The following is a 14,908-nucleotide window of genomic DNA, read 5'->3' on the forward strand; positions in this document are numbered from 1 at the left end:
TGTGGACAGTGTTGAAAAGACATGTTTCTGTGAAGGTTTAAAATTGGATCACTTGTGTTGGCATTAAAGTAACAAATAATGGTAACTGAAATGCTGAGATCTGTGTCTCTGACTTGCCTTTGCATCTTCTTGTTGAAGTGAACTGATGAGATTTGTCACAAAAACCTTCATTTTAGAAAAGTCTGTTCCAGAAACACTGCCTGAGCCATCCAACAGAAATGCAATGTTTGCCATTTTACATTCTATTGAGAAAAAGGAAACAATGTAAAATGGTTAAAGAGTCTTCCACACTTTTGCTAATTTTTAATTGTACTTTATGTCAAGGTTTTTTTTTAGTGGATCAAAAGAACAACTGATTTAGTTTTACACTTGGGATGTTGTTGTTATGAATGTGATGCTTCTGGCTTTACAAGTGATTATACTTACGCGGAAGAACAGATGGAACACGGCGTGTTACTCGGTTAGATTTGTCCAACTCAATGCACACGCCATTATACATGGTAATATGTTTGCATGCAGTGGGAATGGTTGGGCCACACACCTGAAATGGGAAAAACAAACACAAATAAATTTAATTGTAGTCTTTTTTTATTTATTGAAAAATATATGTTCTTTCTGTAAAATCAATGCTTTAATGAATCACCAAAGTGTTCTGTGTAGACGGATCACTTGTCATTGTCAAACCGAGGGACATGTTCACTGCCAACATTCCATCTGTGAAAAAAACATTTTTTTTTAAATAGTTTTAGGCATATTTAGCTCATTTTAATCCACAGCTTCCAGAGTTGAAGCACTTGTTACCAAACTTCCCATTTGGCAGAAGCACATGCAATAAAGGTACATTTTCCCAAAAATAAAAAAAACAAAAAGGAAAAAATGGTGTTTAGTATTTTGACAACTTTCTAAATTAATTTACTATATTAGAAGAATGTCTCAGTCTGCTCTTATGCTTCAGGCTAATGTTTGTGTCCCAAATGCTTGAGAAAATACATTAATTTATAAGATGTTCGTATTTATTATTTCATATTTTCTATACTTACAAACTAGGTTATGATAACTAAATAAAAATAGATATTTTTTAAAGTAAAATAGTTAAGTAAAGCAAGGCAAGTTCAATTGTATAGCACAATTCACAAACACAAAGTAATTCAAAGTGCTTCACAAAACTGGAAAACGCATTGAAATCACAATATATAACAGTGCAAAGAGCGAGGTGGAAAAGGATGATTCGCTGTGGCGACCCCTGATGGGAAAAGCCGAAAGAGAAAGAAGAAGAAAGATTAAAAACATACAGAATATTTATAAAATTTACTGTAAAAGTAAGGGAAAAAAAGCATAATAGGCGTGGGATTATATATATTGGCTTCCTACTTTAAGCAATCAATCAATAATATAAGAATAATAGGGGTATTTAATAGTAATTATAATGGCTTTTTTATTGACATAATTTTGAATGTGAATATACATGTGGATATGTATTCATGCTGTTGTTTTTACATTTTTCATTTTCCAATCAAGTCACAATCAATCATCCAAAGTTTAATAAACATATGTCTAGACCTATGTCTTTTTTATTTGTCTGCCTTTTTATTTATGTTTTGATCACTTTATCTGTTTTAATCCAATCCAAAAGTAAAAACTTTATTATTTATTATTATTGATGAAAGCATTTTTACATACCTGAAATGTTCTCAGTTACACATCTGCCATTGGAGCATTTCAGTATATTTCCTCTTCGATTTCTCGTGTTTTGTTGAAGAGGTGCACCAACAAGCAAACTATGGAAGCAGGGAAAGTATTTAAGTGTTATAATGATGATTTTTTTCACTGAGATTTCTCATACAACAAATAATATTGTGCTTAGACTTTGTGACAGCAGCAATAACCACTTCAACAGATACACCTGCTGTCTTTCAACTAAAGAGTTCAAACTTGGAAAAAAATAATAACTTCTGATGAATCAAAATTGAAGGAATAGTTACTGTAAGTGCAGAATTAGATAAGCAAATCTTGTAAATTTTAAGATTTGAACTTACTCTGATTGCCTTAGCACCATCTGGTGGCCAAAACCTGCATCTCCTGAACTCAGGGACTTCCAAGCCACAGGATCGACATTGAAACAAAGTGCAGCTTCTAATACTAATGAGGAAAGAAGAATTGTAGATATTAGGAATTTCACCTATAAATGTAACCAATAGATATTCATTCATTTGTTAGATTTAGAACTAGTTTCATTTAGAACTTGTTTCATTTCCTTGCTTTCTTCTTGTACTTCTCCTTTAAAAAGGCTTTGAAAAGCCAAATTAAATACTTTAACATGATGTTAAGAAAGTATGATTGTACTAGTCCATGTTTATTTGTTCACAAAAAAAAAAGAACTAATTGTTCATATGATTTTTCAACTATTTTTATGTATACATTGTTTTTATGTTTTATCCTGGATAATAGCTTTTATAAAATCATTTTAGTCTACTATTATAAATATATATATATACATACATTCATATTCCTTTTAGTTTTATATTTGTTTCTAAAGTCCAGTGTTTTCCTCCAAACCAGTGGAGCCCTTTGCTCAACAAATGTTTACAAGTTTTTATTTATAAAAGGATTTTGATTGAAAGTTTTTGTTGCATTTCAGCCTTACCAAAGTTATTTTCAAAAATGGTCACATTTTCCATCTGTTTTAATCTTAGCTTGCATTTTGAGAAACTTATTCTGTGTCGACTTTATTTAGTTTTACTTCCTGCTCTTGTCTCATAAGGTTTCAGCTATTTATTATCTCTATATTTGTCAGTAGGACTGACACAATCTCCTCCTCAGCGTCCCATCATTTCCCCTCTCCCTTCTTCTTTGCCAAGCATCATTTCCCCACCAGTTGTTGGTTAAAGTCAGATTAAATGGCTGTTCTGTACAAGTGTTTTAGTCTTTTTTGGTAATAAAGTTTGAATAAAGTTTCTATTATTACTTCAATTTTGTATTTTATGTATGTGTGAGGGTTAAGGGCACAATATATGAAAGATTGAAATTTATTTTTATCCAGTATAGCCCTTTGTTCAAAAAATGTATACACGTTTTTTTTTATAAAAGGTTTTTGATTGAAAGTTTTTGTTGCATTTCAGCCTTACCAAAGTTATTTTCAAAATGGTCACAGTTTCCATCTGTTTAAATCTTAGCTCACATTTTGAGGAACTTGTTCTATGTCTCAACTTTATTTGGTTTTGCTTACTGCTCTTCCCTCTTAAGGTTTCATTATTTATTCTCTCTATATTTGTCAGTGAGACTGACACAATCTCCTTCTCAGCGTCCCATCATTTCCCCTTTCCCTTCTTCTTTGCCAAGCATCATTTCCCCACCAGTTGTTGGTTAAAGTCAGATTAATTGGCTGTTCTGTACAAGTCTTTTAGTCTTTTTTGGTAATAAATTTTGACAGAACAACTATCAACCTTGGATGAGTTTCCACGGTGAAAAACGTTGTAAAAAAATAAACAGGAAGGAAAAAGGAATAGTTTTTTCCATTTACTTGATGCTTATTCTGTCAATACCGAAAATGATGTCAGCTATAGTCATTAAAAGCTTACAATCTCTTTAGATTTCAGTTCAGTTTTAGTTTAAGGATCGCAAAAATGACAACTCCCTTCTTTGATGAGGAAGTGTGGAAGACTATATCATATTTTATTACAGCTCTCAAGTGTTGGCGTCCTCATTTTATTGTTGAATTAACTATTTTTGCCATCTTTTCAACAGCTAAATTTAATAAAAGCCCCATCAAATGATCAATAATGGTATTTTTCATTTTAACCATCATTTTAGGGTCATTACTGTGCTCTGCTGTACATAAAAATCCTTTTCTGTTGATAATATATACATTTTCCACAGCTTTTAAAAAACAAAACAATGTAAGAATCCATGGAGGATTTTGAATTAAATTTGACTTTATTATTTTGAAAGAAAAAGGCAGAATCTCACACAGACAGGGGGGTTAATGCCCAGATGATGACTTAGGAAAAGAAGAACTTAAATTTCTAGCTGTGAGAACACAATGACCACTAACTGTCATTGAAAATTGATGCTCTTGAATAACGGGAACAAATGTTGGAGACAAAAACTAAAGTAAAATGTAATTTTCAAGCTTGCAGATACAATTTTTTAGTGAGAATATAGAAAAGAGAAAAGTCTTACCCAACCAGATAGGAGATGCAAAAAGTATCCAGTCCATTGTGTTACTGTCATGGAGAGGAACCTTGAAGTGTGACAAATCCTCTGGGGTCAACTTTGCTTTGAAGCTGCAGAGTTATCTGGCTTCTATTTCAGACAGTATAAAGGAGGTGATGTTGAAAGCAGAATGCAGAAATGTCAGAGGACAGAACATATTGAAACTAAATTTATAGGTGGAGTCACAATTCTGACATCATCAAGCTTTTTTTTCATCCACTAGTGGTTCATTTTTAAGTAAGTAAACCAAATGTTTATTGTTCTACTAAGACCTTAATACTTTGTTGGCACATATCTTTATCTTTATAGAAATAAAGGAAGTAGGAACCTCACAGAAAGGATTTTTGGCATTCAATTATATTATCTGCAAGACTAAAGGCTTTTTATGAAGTCAATTCCTGTTATGGCCTCATTGAGTTAGCAAAGCCATTTATGTCCACAGAGGAGCAAGTAAGCGATGCATTACAGTGACAAACACTGGAAACAAATCCTCCTCATTTACCCAAGAAGTCCAGACTTGTAAGGAAGAAATGACGAGAAGTGACAAAACTTTAGTTCCTTTTTTTTCTTGAATTAGTTCAGTCGGTCTTGCGCCATTTTAGACAAAGAAAGTTTAGTAAAAAAAAGAAAGAAGGCAGGATGTTTTTTCTGTCTCACTGACTCACACACCATAACAGAAAATATAAAAAAAGTTGAAAAGTCAATGAACAATTTTGTAAAATGACTATAAACATAAATGTTGTTTCACTATTGTTTTTTTTTAAATGTGCCGGGTTTTGAATATGTTTTTTGTATATATTAATTGTGTTTTTTTGTGTCCTGACTACGTGTAAATTGTGAACCATATTTCTAAACCTCTTACAAATCTCCAATCATGATGACAAAAAATCCCCTAATCACAATCTACAATTCTGTTTTGACTGATGTGAAGGTCAAAGGACGAGCTCCAAGACATTTTCTCCTCCATTTTGGCCAAAATGATTCTCGCTGCCGGTCACTTGCTCAGTGTTAAACACAGAATCTGGGTGGAGTTAGTGAGGTTTCCTGATCTTCTTGATGAGACCACGTCTGTGTCAGCAGAAGTTATTAAACTCTGCTTGTCTGGAAAGACAGATTCTACAAAAAAAAGAAATAATGAAATTTATTTATAGCTGGTTTAGAGAAATGAATTAGAACTGAAGGAATGCTGAGTCACCATTTATGCATACCTGTAGCCTTTCAATCATTCTAGTATTACGATTCTCAGCTAATATTGATTTAACTATTGCCTCATGGTCATGTTTGTCCATGGTCTCAGGTTGTTTCTGGTTCTGGTTTTGAGAGTCCTTTTGAAAGAATCTTCTAAAACTCGTTTTATTCTCTTTTTATATTTTGGGTTGTCTTGTTGTTACTGCATTACACTTTGCAGAAATTTCTTATCCGTTACAAAACTTTGGGCAATAAACCATAAGGACACTTAAATAGCGTTAAGCTGCTATAGATGTTTTTTTCATTTTTTTTTTCTGGTCCTTTAAAAGCTCTTCTTACATATTTTATATTGGATTCTAAATCTGTAAATAACTCTAAAAACATGTACTTTCTGAAGGAATACATTCTCATCAATAAAAGAGTGAAACAACTTGAACTTTCCTCAAATGGATTACATGTCTCCTTTTTTTGTTGGACCGGACGAAAAAAGAAGACGAGGAAGGAAGGAAGAGATGTGGGAGACAGGGGTGGTGAGGGCAAAGAAGAAAGGGGGGGGGGGGAATCTGGAGGATTATTACAGAGGTGGTGGGGGGCACAGTTATTAAACAACAAGATGCTGGAGGATCACATCTTTACTGTCTGGTATAAATGTTAGTCAAAAGGGGCGGAGCCTGTCCATACATACTTCAGTGTCACAAACAGCATTGTGGACTTTTAGCTGAGCTAATAAACCTGCTGCAATTGGTGCCAGCCTTCTGCCTGTTTTGTGACAGTTACTTCTGTCATGAATAGATGGACAGCTGAGATGTTTCCTTTAACCCTTGTGCTATCTTAGATGACTCCACCCTTACATTGACATGTTCTCCCTACAATGACAAAGGTGGATAAAGGTGGAAAATTTCATGTCATCCATGGACACCAGTGAGGTTCACAAACCATTGAAGAAAAAAGGTTCAGCGCACTGTCTATTGGGTCTAGATGACCCAACTCCCAATGTTAAAGTGCCTAGGATAGCACAAGGGATATGGAGGTGAAGTTGACAGTCTTTACTATCAAACTTTACTAACAAAATATTACCTTAGGTACCCTAGGAGGGAACCTGCAAAAAATTGAAAAATATGCACCATTGACAGACTCCTACTGCGACATGCCAAATATTAATGTACATTTTAAACAATGGGAAAACAAAAGTTCTTCTTTTTCTTTGCTAGTCTCCGCTCCATCTTACTGCATGTGAGGCTTAAAAAGCCTATAATGCTATTCTTAAGCCTTTTAGAGTAAACTATATCCATATAGATTAGATTAGATTAGATTAGATTAGATTAGATTAGATTAGATTAGATTAGATTAGATTAGATTAGATTAGATTAGATTAGATTAGATTAGATTAGATTAGATTAGATTAGATTAGATTAGATTAGATTAGATTAGGTTAGATTAGACTAGATTAGATTTTATTGTCATTGTCCGTTGTACAATGAAATTGAAGCATCACCATTCCAGTGCAAGAGTAACAGAATAAAAAAATATAATATTAAATGAATCAGTATGTACAACACATACAGTGTCCAAATATACACTGTGATACAGAATGTTTAAGATTTGTGTTCAAATTTACGTGCAAACGTTTTTGCAAACATATCAGATGTGCAAGAGGTAGCAATGAGGTAGAGTGTTGGGTAGACACTTAAATCAAGTGTGCTAATGCAGATTTATCTGTGGATTTTGGAATTGAGGATGTTTATTGCCTTTGGAAAGAAGCTGTTTTTGAGTCTGTTCGTTTTGCTTCTGATGCCTCAGTAGCGCCTCCCAGAGGGCAGCAGGTGGAACAGGTCTGAGCCGCGGTGTGAACTTTCCTTGATGTTCTGGACCCTAGTGATGTAGCGTGCAGAGTAGATGTCAGTCAGGGTGGGGAGAGGGCGTCCAATGATTTTCTGAGCTGTCTCTACGACTCTGTGCAGTCACTCCTTATCTGCGACGGTACAGCTGCCAACCAAACTGTTATGCAGTATGTGAGCAGGCTCTGGATGGATGACTGGTAGAAGGTCAGCAGCAGGTTGGTGCTGATGTTGCTCTTCCTGAGGACCCTCAGGAAGTGCAGACGCTGCTGAGTCTTTTTGATGATGGTAGCAGTGTTGGCTGTCCACGAGAGGTCAGGTCGGCAGAGATGATGATGCCGATGTTCCTGAAGGTCCGGAGCCTGTCTATATGCTCCCCGTTAATATCTAGGGGGGCTGGGTCGGCGCCATGCTTCCTGAAGTCAATGATGATCTCCCTGGTTTTGCTGGTGTTCAGGGTGAGGTTGTTCTTCGTGGACCAGGTTGTCAGCTTCAGGACCTCGTCTCTATAGGCAGACTCAGTGAACAGTTTGTCGCAGTCTGTCCGGGATTTTTGCCTTGAAGGGGGAGCTGTAATCCACAAAGAGCATCTGGACGTAGCTCTGCTGCTGCTCCAGGTGGTTCAGCGTGGAGTGGAGAGCCACGGCTATGGCCTCCTCTGCGGATCTGTTTTTGCAGTATGTGAACGGTGGGGGTCCAAGTCTGTGGGAAGGTGGTCCCTGATGTGAGGGAGGATTAGCCTTTCAAAGCACTTCATTATGACTGGAGTGAGTGCCACTGGACGATAGTCATTAAGGCTGGTTGTGGGAGATGTTTTTGGCACAGGGATTACGGTTGCTGATTTCAGGCAGGATGGGATTACTGCCTCGACCAGGGCGAGGTTAAAGATCTTTGTGAAGGTGGGGCCGAGCTGGTGGTTGCACACCCTAAGCCCTTTGCCAGGTACTCCATCAGGGCCAGCAGCCTTCTTGAGGTTCACTGCTAGCACCCGTCTGACGTCATGCTCCTGTACAGTGAGTGGAGATGTGCTGGGGCCGGTGGGGCTGGGGTGGGGGGTGGTGTTTAGTGGATTCATAGCGAGCAAAGAAGCAGCTAAACTCTTCTGCCCGTGCAGCATCTGGAGCTGCTCTGGACACATCGCAGCCCCTGAAGTTGGTGATGTCTTGAATTCCCAGCCAAACTTCTCATGGATTGTTGCTGGATATGTGAGCCTCCATGCGCATCCTGTGGTCTGCCTTGGCTGCTTTTACTCCTCTTTTCAAGTCAACTCAGGCAGCACTGTATAGTTCTCCATCCCCTGACCTCAAGGCAGCGTCTCGAGCTCTGAGGAGAGAGCGGACTTGGGTGGTCATCCAGGGTTTCTGGTTTGGAAAAATGCTGATGGTTTTGTCTGCAGTCACATTCCCAATGCAGAACTGTATATAGTCCAGCACTGTTCCTGTGAGTGTCTCCAGCTCCTGATGGTGGAATAAGTCCCAGTCTGTCTGTTGGAAGCAGTCTTGTAGCATGGGAAGGGCATCATTACGCCAGACTGTGATGGTTTTTGAGGTTGGCCTGGACTGGCATATGAGGGGGGTGTAGGCTGGCAAGAGCAGAAAGGAAAGATGGTCTGACTGACTGCCTGTGGTGGGGGAGGGGGGTAGCTCTGTATGCATGCTTGATGTTAGTATAGACGTGATCCAGAGTGTTCTCCCCCCTTGTAGAACACTTCCCATGCTGGTAGAACTTAGGGAGAACAGTCTTTAAATTGGCCTTATTAATCGTCTCCCAAATTAAGAACGCCATCGGGGTGAGCCTGCTGCTATTTGTTTATGGCGTTCAGCAGGAGAGAGAGCGCTGTGTTTATGTTGGCGTCTGGCGGGATGTACACAGCCTTAATAATCACAACAGTCAACTCTCTTGGTAGAAAAAAAAAGGCCGACATCTAGCAGACATAAACTTGGGGAGCAGAGCTGATCGATGATCGTTCCATTGTTGCACCAGTTTTCATGCACGGAAACGCAGAGCCCCCCTCTGCCCTTACCGGTGTCCTTTGTTCTGTCCCCGCGCAGCAAAGTGCGGCCCTGGAGTTGCACGCTTGCGTCGGGGTATGTCCGGGTGAAGCCAAGTTTCTGTGATGATGAGCGCACACCAGTTGTTGACATGGTTATTCCCGACCAACTGTAATCTCAAATTGTCCATCTTGTGAACCAGCAATCTGGCATTTGAGAGGAAAAGGCTCGGTAGCTGTATTGTTGTTTCCGTAGCCTTAGCACAACACCAGACCTGCACTCTTGCTTCTGCTTCCTCTCCCTCCTCCTCCTGCGTCACCTGCAAGTGCCGATAAACAATCCAAGGTGAGCCCGTGGGTCTCGCTATGTAGCTCGGAATGTTGTGGTCGTGGTGGAAGTTGCTCGAAACTGCGGTTTAATGATGGTTTCCAATGTCCAAGAGCATCTGGCGAGTGTAGTGGGTGTTAGCAGTACCCAAAAATAAAAATAGAAGAGAGAAGGTATAGAAAAAGGTATGAAAAAATTGTAGAAAAGGAAGCACTGAATGGGGAGCCGAGAGCCATCTTAATACAACATTCTGTCATGATACAACATGAGAGTATATTGCCTATGGCACACAGAAGAACACATTTTTTATTAAATATGCATTATTTTCGCAGCTAATTTTCCTACCCAGAAGTAAGACAACTCGATCTCAGAGGCACCAGTTTTCGCTACTTGTGAGTACCACCCATTTCATGATGTCAACCTAGAGTTGGCCTTGGCAGCGTGTCTGGGTTTCGCCTACAAAAAAAAAACCAACAACATCCAAACTTTTGCAAAGATGGATTTGCATTTGTGCATATAAAAGAAAAATGTTTTGCAGATCACCCACTTGTAAATGGGTGTGTGTGTTAGCCTGGGGTAACTTCTTGGTGTTTTTTTTAAAGCAGTTAGGCTATTTTATTTCTATTTTTTTGATTAGGCTGTTTTAAAAAATAAATCTTTATTGTTTTATTGGGCATAGTTTCTGCAGATCAGCAATAATTCCACAAGAATCAACTCTGAGTTGTGGATGGGACTGCAAGCAACCCCGCCCCCTCTTACCCTCAATCGTGCTGAGAGTTCAGCAGGGAGCTTGTGGCCCGTTCATTGTATTTTCTACATAGAAAATACAATCTTTTGCAAACTCATTTTTTTGTTAAAGGAAAATTGCACTAGTGGATATGTCCTCTTCTGGAATGGTAGACCCTCCAATAAATACAAAACCACCAGCTCCTAAAGACCTGAAGATCATAAAAGACAATTTATTTTTAATCTACTTCAATTTTTTTTATTTCTTGCCAACTGTCTGTTACATAGGTGCCAGTTTGAGACCCATTTAGTCTTTTTAATCTGCTAAAAATGTTCATAAGAAATACACTATGTGAGGCACAAAGTACGCCTGGCAGAGGGCGCTGGTAATCTCAGAGAATGTGACACTGCAGCTAAAGAATAGTAGAATTAGTGGTAGCAAGTCAAGTGAAGCCGTCCAATTGTTTTTTAATATTGTTTAGCGTCATTTTCTAAATGGAGGATTATGTGTCTAAACTCAGGAATTTGTGGAGACACGTCACTGACAGTGATCTGCATTGAGACAAAGAGACTTTTAAAACAGTTTTACACTTCTACAAACAGGTTATCCATGTGTTTCTTCAGAAGGAGCGGTGGACAGACTTAAATTATAAGTAAAAGTAAGTCAAATTTAATACTTTTGGGGATTTTATGTTTCTGTACTACAGTTGTATTTAGAAGAAAAATATTGAAACTAATTTTTATGCAACACTTTTTAACTGATGCCAATCAAATGGTGTGTTTGTAATGTTTGTAAATCTGACTGATAACATCAGTGGTTCACCAGCCTTGAACCTCACCTCACTAGAATGGACCTTTATAATATCAAAGGCAGGACTTTTTCAGCAGAGGTTGAGGTTTGGTTTGTTTGGTCTTTTATTTTTTGTACATGTTCTGTTTTTCATGTGGTTTTCCCTCTTTCCAGTCTCACCTGATTTCAAGTGCAACCTTTTCAGGTCATCAGTTGTTATTGTCCTTGTTGTTGCTCCCTTAGTTCATGGTTTTGTCATGCTTTGGGTTTATTCATAAAAGCTGTAAGATCCAGTTCTTAAGCCCGGTTCACCTGCATTTCGGTCCTTCACCACAGGCTCATGGCTGTGGTGAAGGACAAGTTAGACATAGGTTATCTGTCTAACTTGTAGACTTGTAAACCCCCTGGCATTTCTGGTTTTCTTAAAAATATCAGCATCATCTGGCATCATGTCCATTCTGCTAGGTATTCAAATGAAATGTTTGTTCTTTATTTTGAATATTTTTTATTTACTGATTTACTCATTGTAAGCATATTCCATTGCATATTTTGCAAAGTTAAGATAGCAAATTTAAGGTGTGGCTAGAAGGACACAATACTTATTTCATTAAAAAAAACTTTCAGCAAAGATACATTCTTTGAAGAAGAAAAAACGCAAAACAAAATATTAAGCATAGTTTGCTAAAAATAAAAAAACAAAATAAAAACTAGGCTTTAATACAAAGCTCAAGGTGTGTTTACATCCACAATGGATGAGACAAATGGGATTTATGCCTCTGGGGGGGCTCCTGTATCTGGATCTGCATCTGGATCCACTGCATTTGCATTTTCATTAATCATTTGACTGTATTTGCTCTTAAAGAATCCACCCTGAAAGAAAAAACAATAATGTATGTCTTAAAAAATACTTTTTGCACTAAATATATCAAGAAAAGCCACCAATGGTCATGTTTTGCTGTTAGATTTCTTTATCTAAAATGTCTCTTACCTTATATAGGCCAGCAGTAACCAAGGCCACAAATGCCAACCCTCCCAGAGATCCTCCAACAATCTCTTTAGTGAAATCTGGATCAGAGTAAATCTCCACTTCTGCTTCAAGCTGAAAGGGGAAGCAACAACATTTTAAAATCATTTACAAGTGTCTTTTAAATCAAGAACAGAGAATATTCAGTCACCTTGCGAACAGGAGGCTTGTGGGTGGAAGTTGTGGAGAAAAAGATGTACTGATCTTGGTCGTATTCAAGACTGACTGTGCTGATCAGGAGGAATCTGGAGGAAGAAAGTCCAATCTGAGAGAAAGAAAAGAAATCCAGGTTAACTTTTCAGTTTTATTTAAGTAAAACTATACATACTTACAGGACTACATCTTGGAGTCAAGAAAGAATATTTTACAGTATAATAACAGGGCATCCTTGCATGTCACTGACCTGTTCTATCCACCCTGAAGTCAGATTGGCAGAGATGGTATGTGTTATTTTCTCCTGCTTCTCCATGAACCTTCTGCACTTGAATGTCCTGCATGTGGCTACAGAGCAGTCCTGTAGGTGATAAAGGCAAAGAAAGCTGAACTGGAATTCATTTTTAGTCTAATAACAACAACAACAGGTACATCACTTACCACTATTTTGGTCTTCTTTACTTGATCAGTAAAGTCAGTGATGGTCGGTTTATCGTCTTTTACACTTTGACAATCTGGAATCTGAAGGAAGACAGGATTACCGGTAATCGCTTAATGTTTTCATGAACTGGTCCTTTTCTTTTTCTTCCAGATTCTCTTAAGGGTTGAAGGTCAACCCTTAAGAGATCCTGTGTAAAATGTCTGCAACTGGTCTAAGTTTTGTTACTTTATTTGAACTCTATATTTTGTGTAGGAACTATTAAAATGTGTTCCAGATTTTCACTTAACCCATAACTGTCAAAGTGGAAACTAAAAATCCCATGTCAACTTAACATCATTTGACTTTTAATGTGTGATGGATTAATACAAAAACTGGTATTTTATTCATATAATAATTAAAAAAACGTTTTACTTCAAATAAAATCTATTATAGTTACAATTTTTGGCTTTTATATCTCACCTGCAGACTTTCCCCATCTCCCCAAATGTCTTTGTCTCCGAGTTTTATAGGAACCTCGATCACAACAGTCAGATTTAATGCCCTGAAATTGTTTGTAACCTGAAAAAAATAATTTCAAAGGCTTTAATCTATAATCACCAGATATCTTTGACAGTAAATCAACTTCAAAGTTGAACATATCCTAAAACCGTACATAAGCCATTTACCTCTGCAGATTGTTGGAATGGTTTCTTCAAGTCTTTTCCAAAAGAGAAGTTCCTGTAGATGTGGGACCTAACAAGCATTACACAGTTAATTTTTATTTTTGCTAAAACCGTGCGTTAATTTTTAGTTTTTCAGGAAACTAGTGAAGTTGAGCTGTGACAAGACGAACCCCTCAATTGTAACCAGAATGCTGTACTTCACATCAATCTCCTTTTTCTTGTAGAGTTCACTCAAAGAGGAGTGCTGCTGATTCCCACTGGAAAATTGAACAGCATGTCAGCACATATGTTGGATGCAATAATAATATATGATAGGATAAATACCTGGAGGCATTAGCAGTGATGGAGATCTGTCTGCCAACTTGACTGTTGGTTTCAATCCCATAGGAAACTATAAAAATAGCCTTAAAAAAACAAAAACAGATGAAACATCAGGTGGCATGTTCCTTTGAATTCCTCCTTTGCAGTGAAAAAAATGGTCTTAACCTTAGATTTGCTTTTGAAAATTGGTTTATCAACCGTGCATAGTGTGTTTCCCCGACTTTGACCATCCTCACTGTCTGAAGAGTTGCATTCAATTCTCCCCTGTTTAAAAAATACTTCAATCAAAGCTAAATCGAGAGGAAAATGAAAAACTAAAAGCGATCTTGATGTCTTACCTTAATGATGGTGAACTTCCTGTAGGAGATTCCAGCTGGATATGTGAGAGTAACATGGCTGTTGTATGAGTTTTCCTCTCTGTTCTCCAGTGATACCGTTACATTCACAAGTTCATCGATGCCCACTTTAACCAACGCAGAGCTGACAGAAAAACCAAAATGAACAATATAGCCATCCTCAACCATTGCAAGAAAACATTTTTGTTCAAATCCTGGCTGCAAGATGGATGCTTAACTAGCAGATTTTTGGATTCTCCTAAGCAGAGAAATAAAATACTCTTTAAATGGATTTTAACCATCTAACAAGCAAAAGTGATTTCTTTCTATTTTAAAAACATAATCATAATATGAATACTGGGCGATTTATTTTGAAACAGGAACTTTTGAATCTGCAGGAAAACTTTACACAGTCCTTGTTGTAAATGATAGTTCAACTCAAGTAAAAGCGCAAACCATGAATAACCCTTTACAGATGAATCTTTGACTGTATATGAGAGCTGGACTGAGTGAGCGTGTCATCAGACATTAAAAATGGCTTACTTCCAGCTCCAACAAAAAAAAGTCAGTCAGTCGCCATTTTTTTTCCAATATGAGCGCCGCTTTGTTGGAAAGCAGGGTAAGAGAGAATATGTCAAACACTTTGAACATTCAACATAATAACCAGATACTTTTATTGAGACATCTGATTAGCCAGTTTATTATGTAAACAACTTGCAATAAAGATAAATAGAATGACTGAATAATAGCTGTTTATTTCTCAATAGAAGTCTATGGGACTTTGGCTCCCTAGAGCCAGTGGGTACTTCCTGTTTGGAACATGAGTGGAGAGGGATCAATCAGTCCACTTCACATATACAGTCAATTATGTAAATGCACTTTTCCATAACTAAAAAATA

At 37.5% G+C, this 14,908-nt stretch overlaps 1 protein-coding gene across 1 annotated transcript in view; it reads right to left on the reverse strand.

Annotated features, from left to right (window-relative positions):
• The window catches only part of LOC101175538 (uncharacterized), a 56,238-nt gene that overhangs the window by 25,981 nt on the left and 15,349 nt on the right, over positions 1-14,908 (reverse strand). The window contains exons 20-40 of the mRNA XM_023949274.2: positions 14,013-14,154; positions 13,840-13,938; positions 13,678-13,757; positions 13,524-13,610; positions 13,357-13,423; positions 13,151-13,249; positions 12,691-12,771; positions 12,500-12,610; positions 12,248-12,361; positions 12,061-12,171; positions 11,847-11,942; positions 9,262-9,349; positions 8,071-8,366; positions 7,796-7,957; positions 7,548-7,707; positions 4,180-4,293; positions 2,037-2,139; positions 1,681-1,778; positions 644-714; positions 427-541; positions 118-242 (exon numbers count right to left, since the gene is read on the reverse strand). Of these exons, the coding sequence (XP_023805042.2) occupies positions 118-242; positions 427-541; positions 644-714; positions 1,681-1,778; positions 2,037-2,139; positions 4,180-4,293; positions 7,548-7,707; positions 7,796-7,957; positions 8,071-8,366; positions 9,262-9,349; positions 11,847-11,942; positions 12,061-12,171; positions 12,248-12,361; positions 12,500-12,610; positions 12,691-12,771; positions 13,151-13,249; positions 13,357-13,423; positions 13,524-13,610; positions 13,678-13,757; positions 13,840-13,938; positions 14,013-14,154 (2,419 nt within the window). The remainder of the gene's footprint in view (positions 1-117; positions 243-426; positions 542-643; positions 715-1,680; positions 1,779-2,036; positions 2,140-4,179; positions 4,294-7,547; positions 7,708-7,795; positions 7,958-8,070; positions 8,367-9,261; positions 9,350-11,846; positions 11,943-12,060; positions 12,172-12,247; positions 12,362-12,499; positions 12,611-12,690; positions 12,772-13,150; positions 13,250-13,356; positions 13,424-13,523; positions 13,611-13,677; positions 13,758-13,839; positions 13,939-14,012; positions 14,155-14,908) is intronic.

This window comes from Oryzias latipes, chromosome 19, assembly GCF_053564925.1.
Source record: "Oryzias latipes strain Hd-rR chromosome 19, Olatipes_Hd-rR_3.1".
Classification (NCBI taxonomy): domain Eukaryota; kingdom Metazoa; phylum Chordata; class Actinopteri; order Beloniformes; family Adrianichthyidae; genus Oryzias; species Oryzias latipes.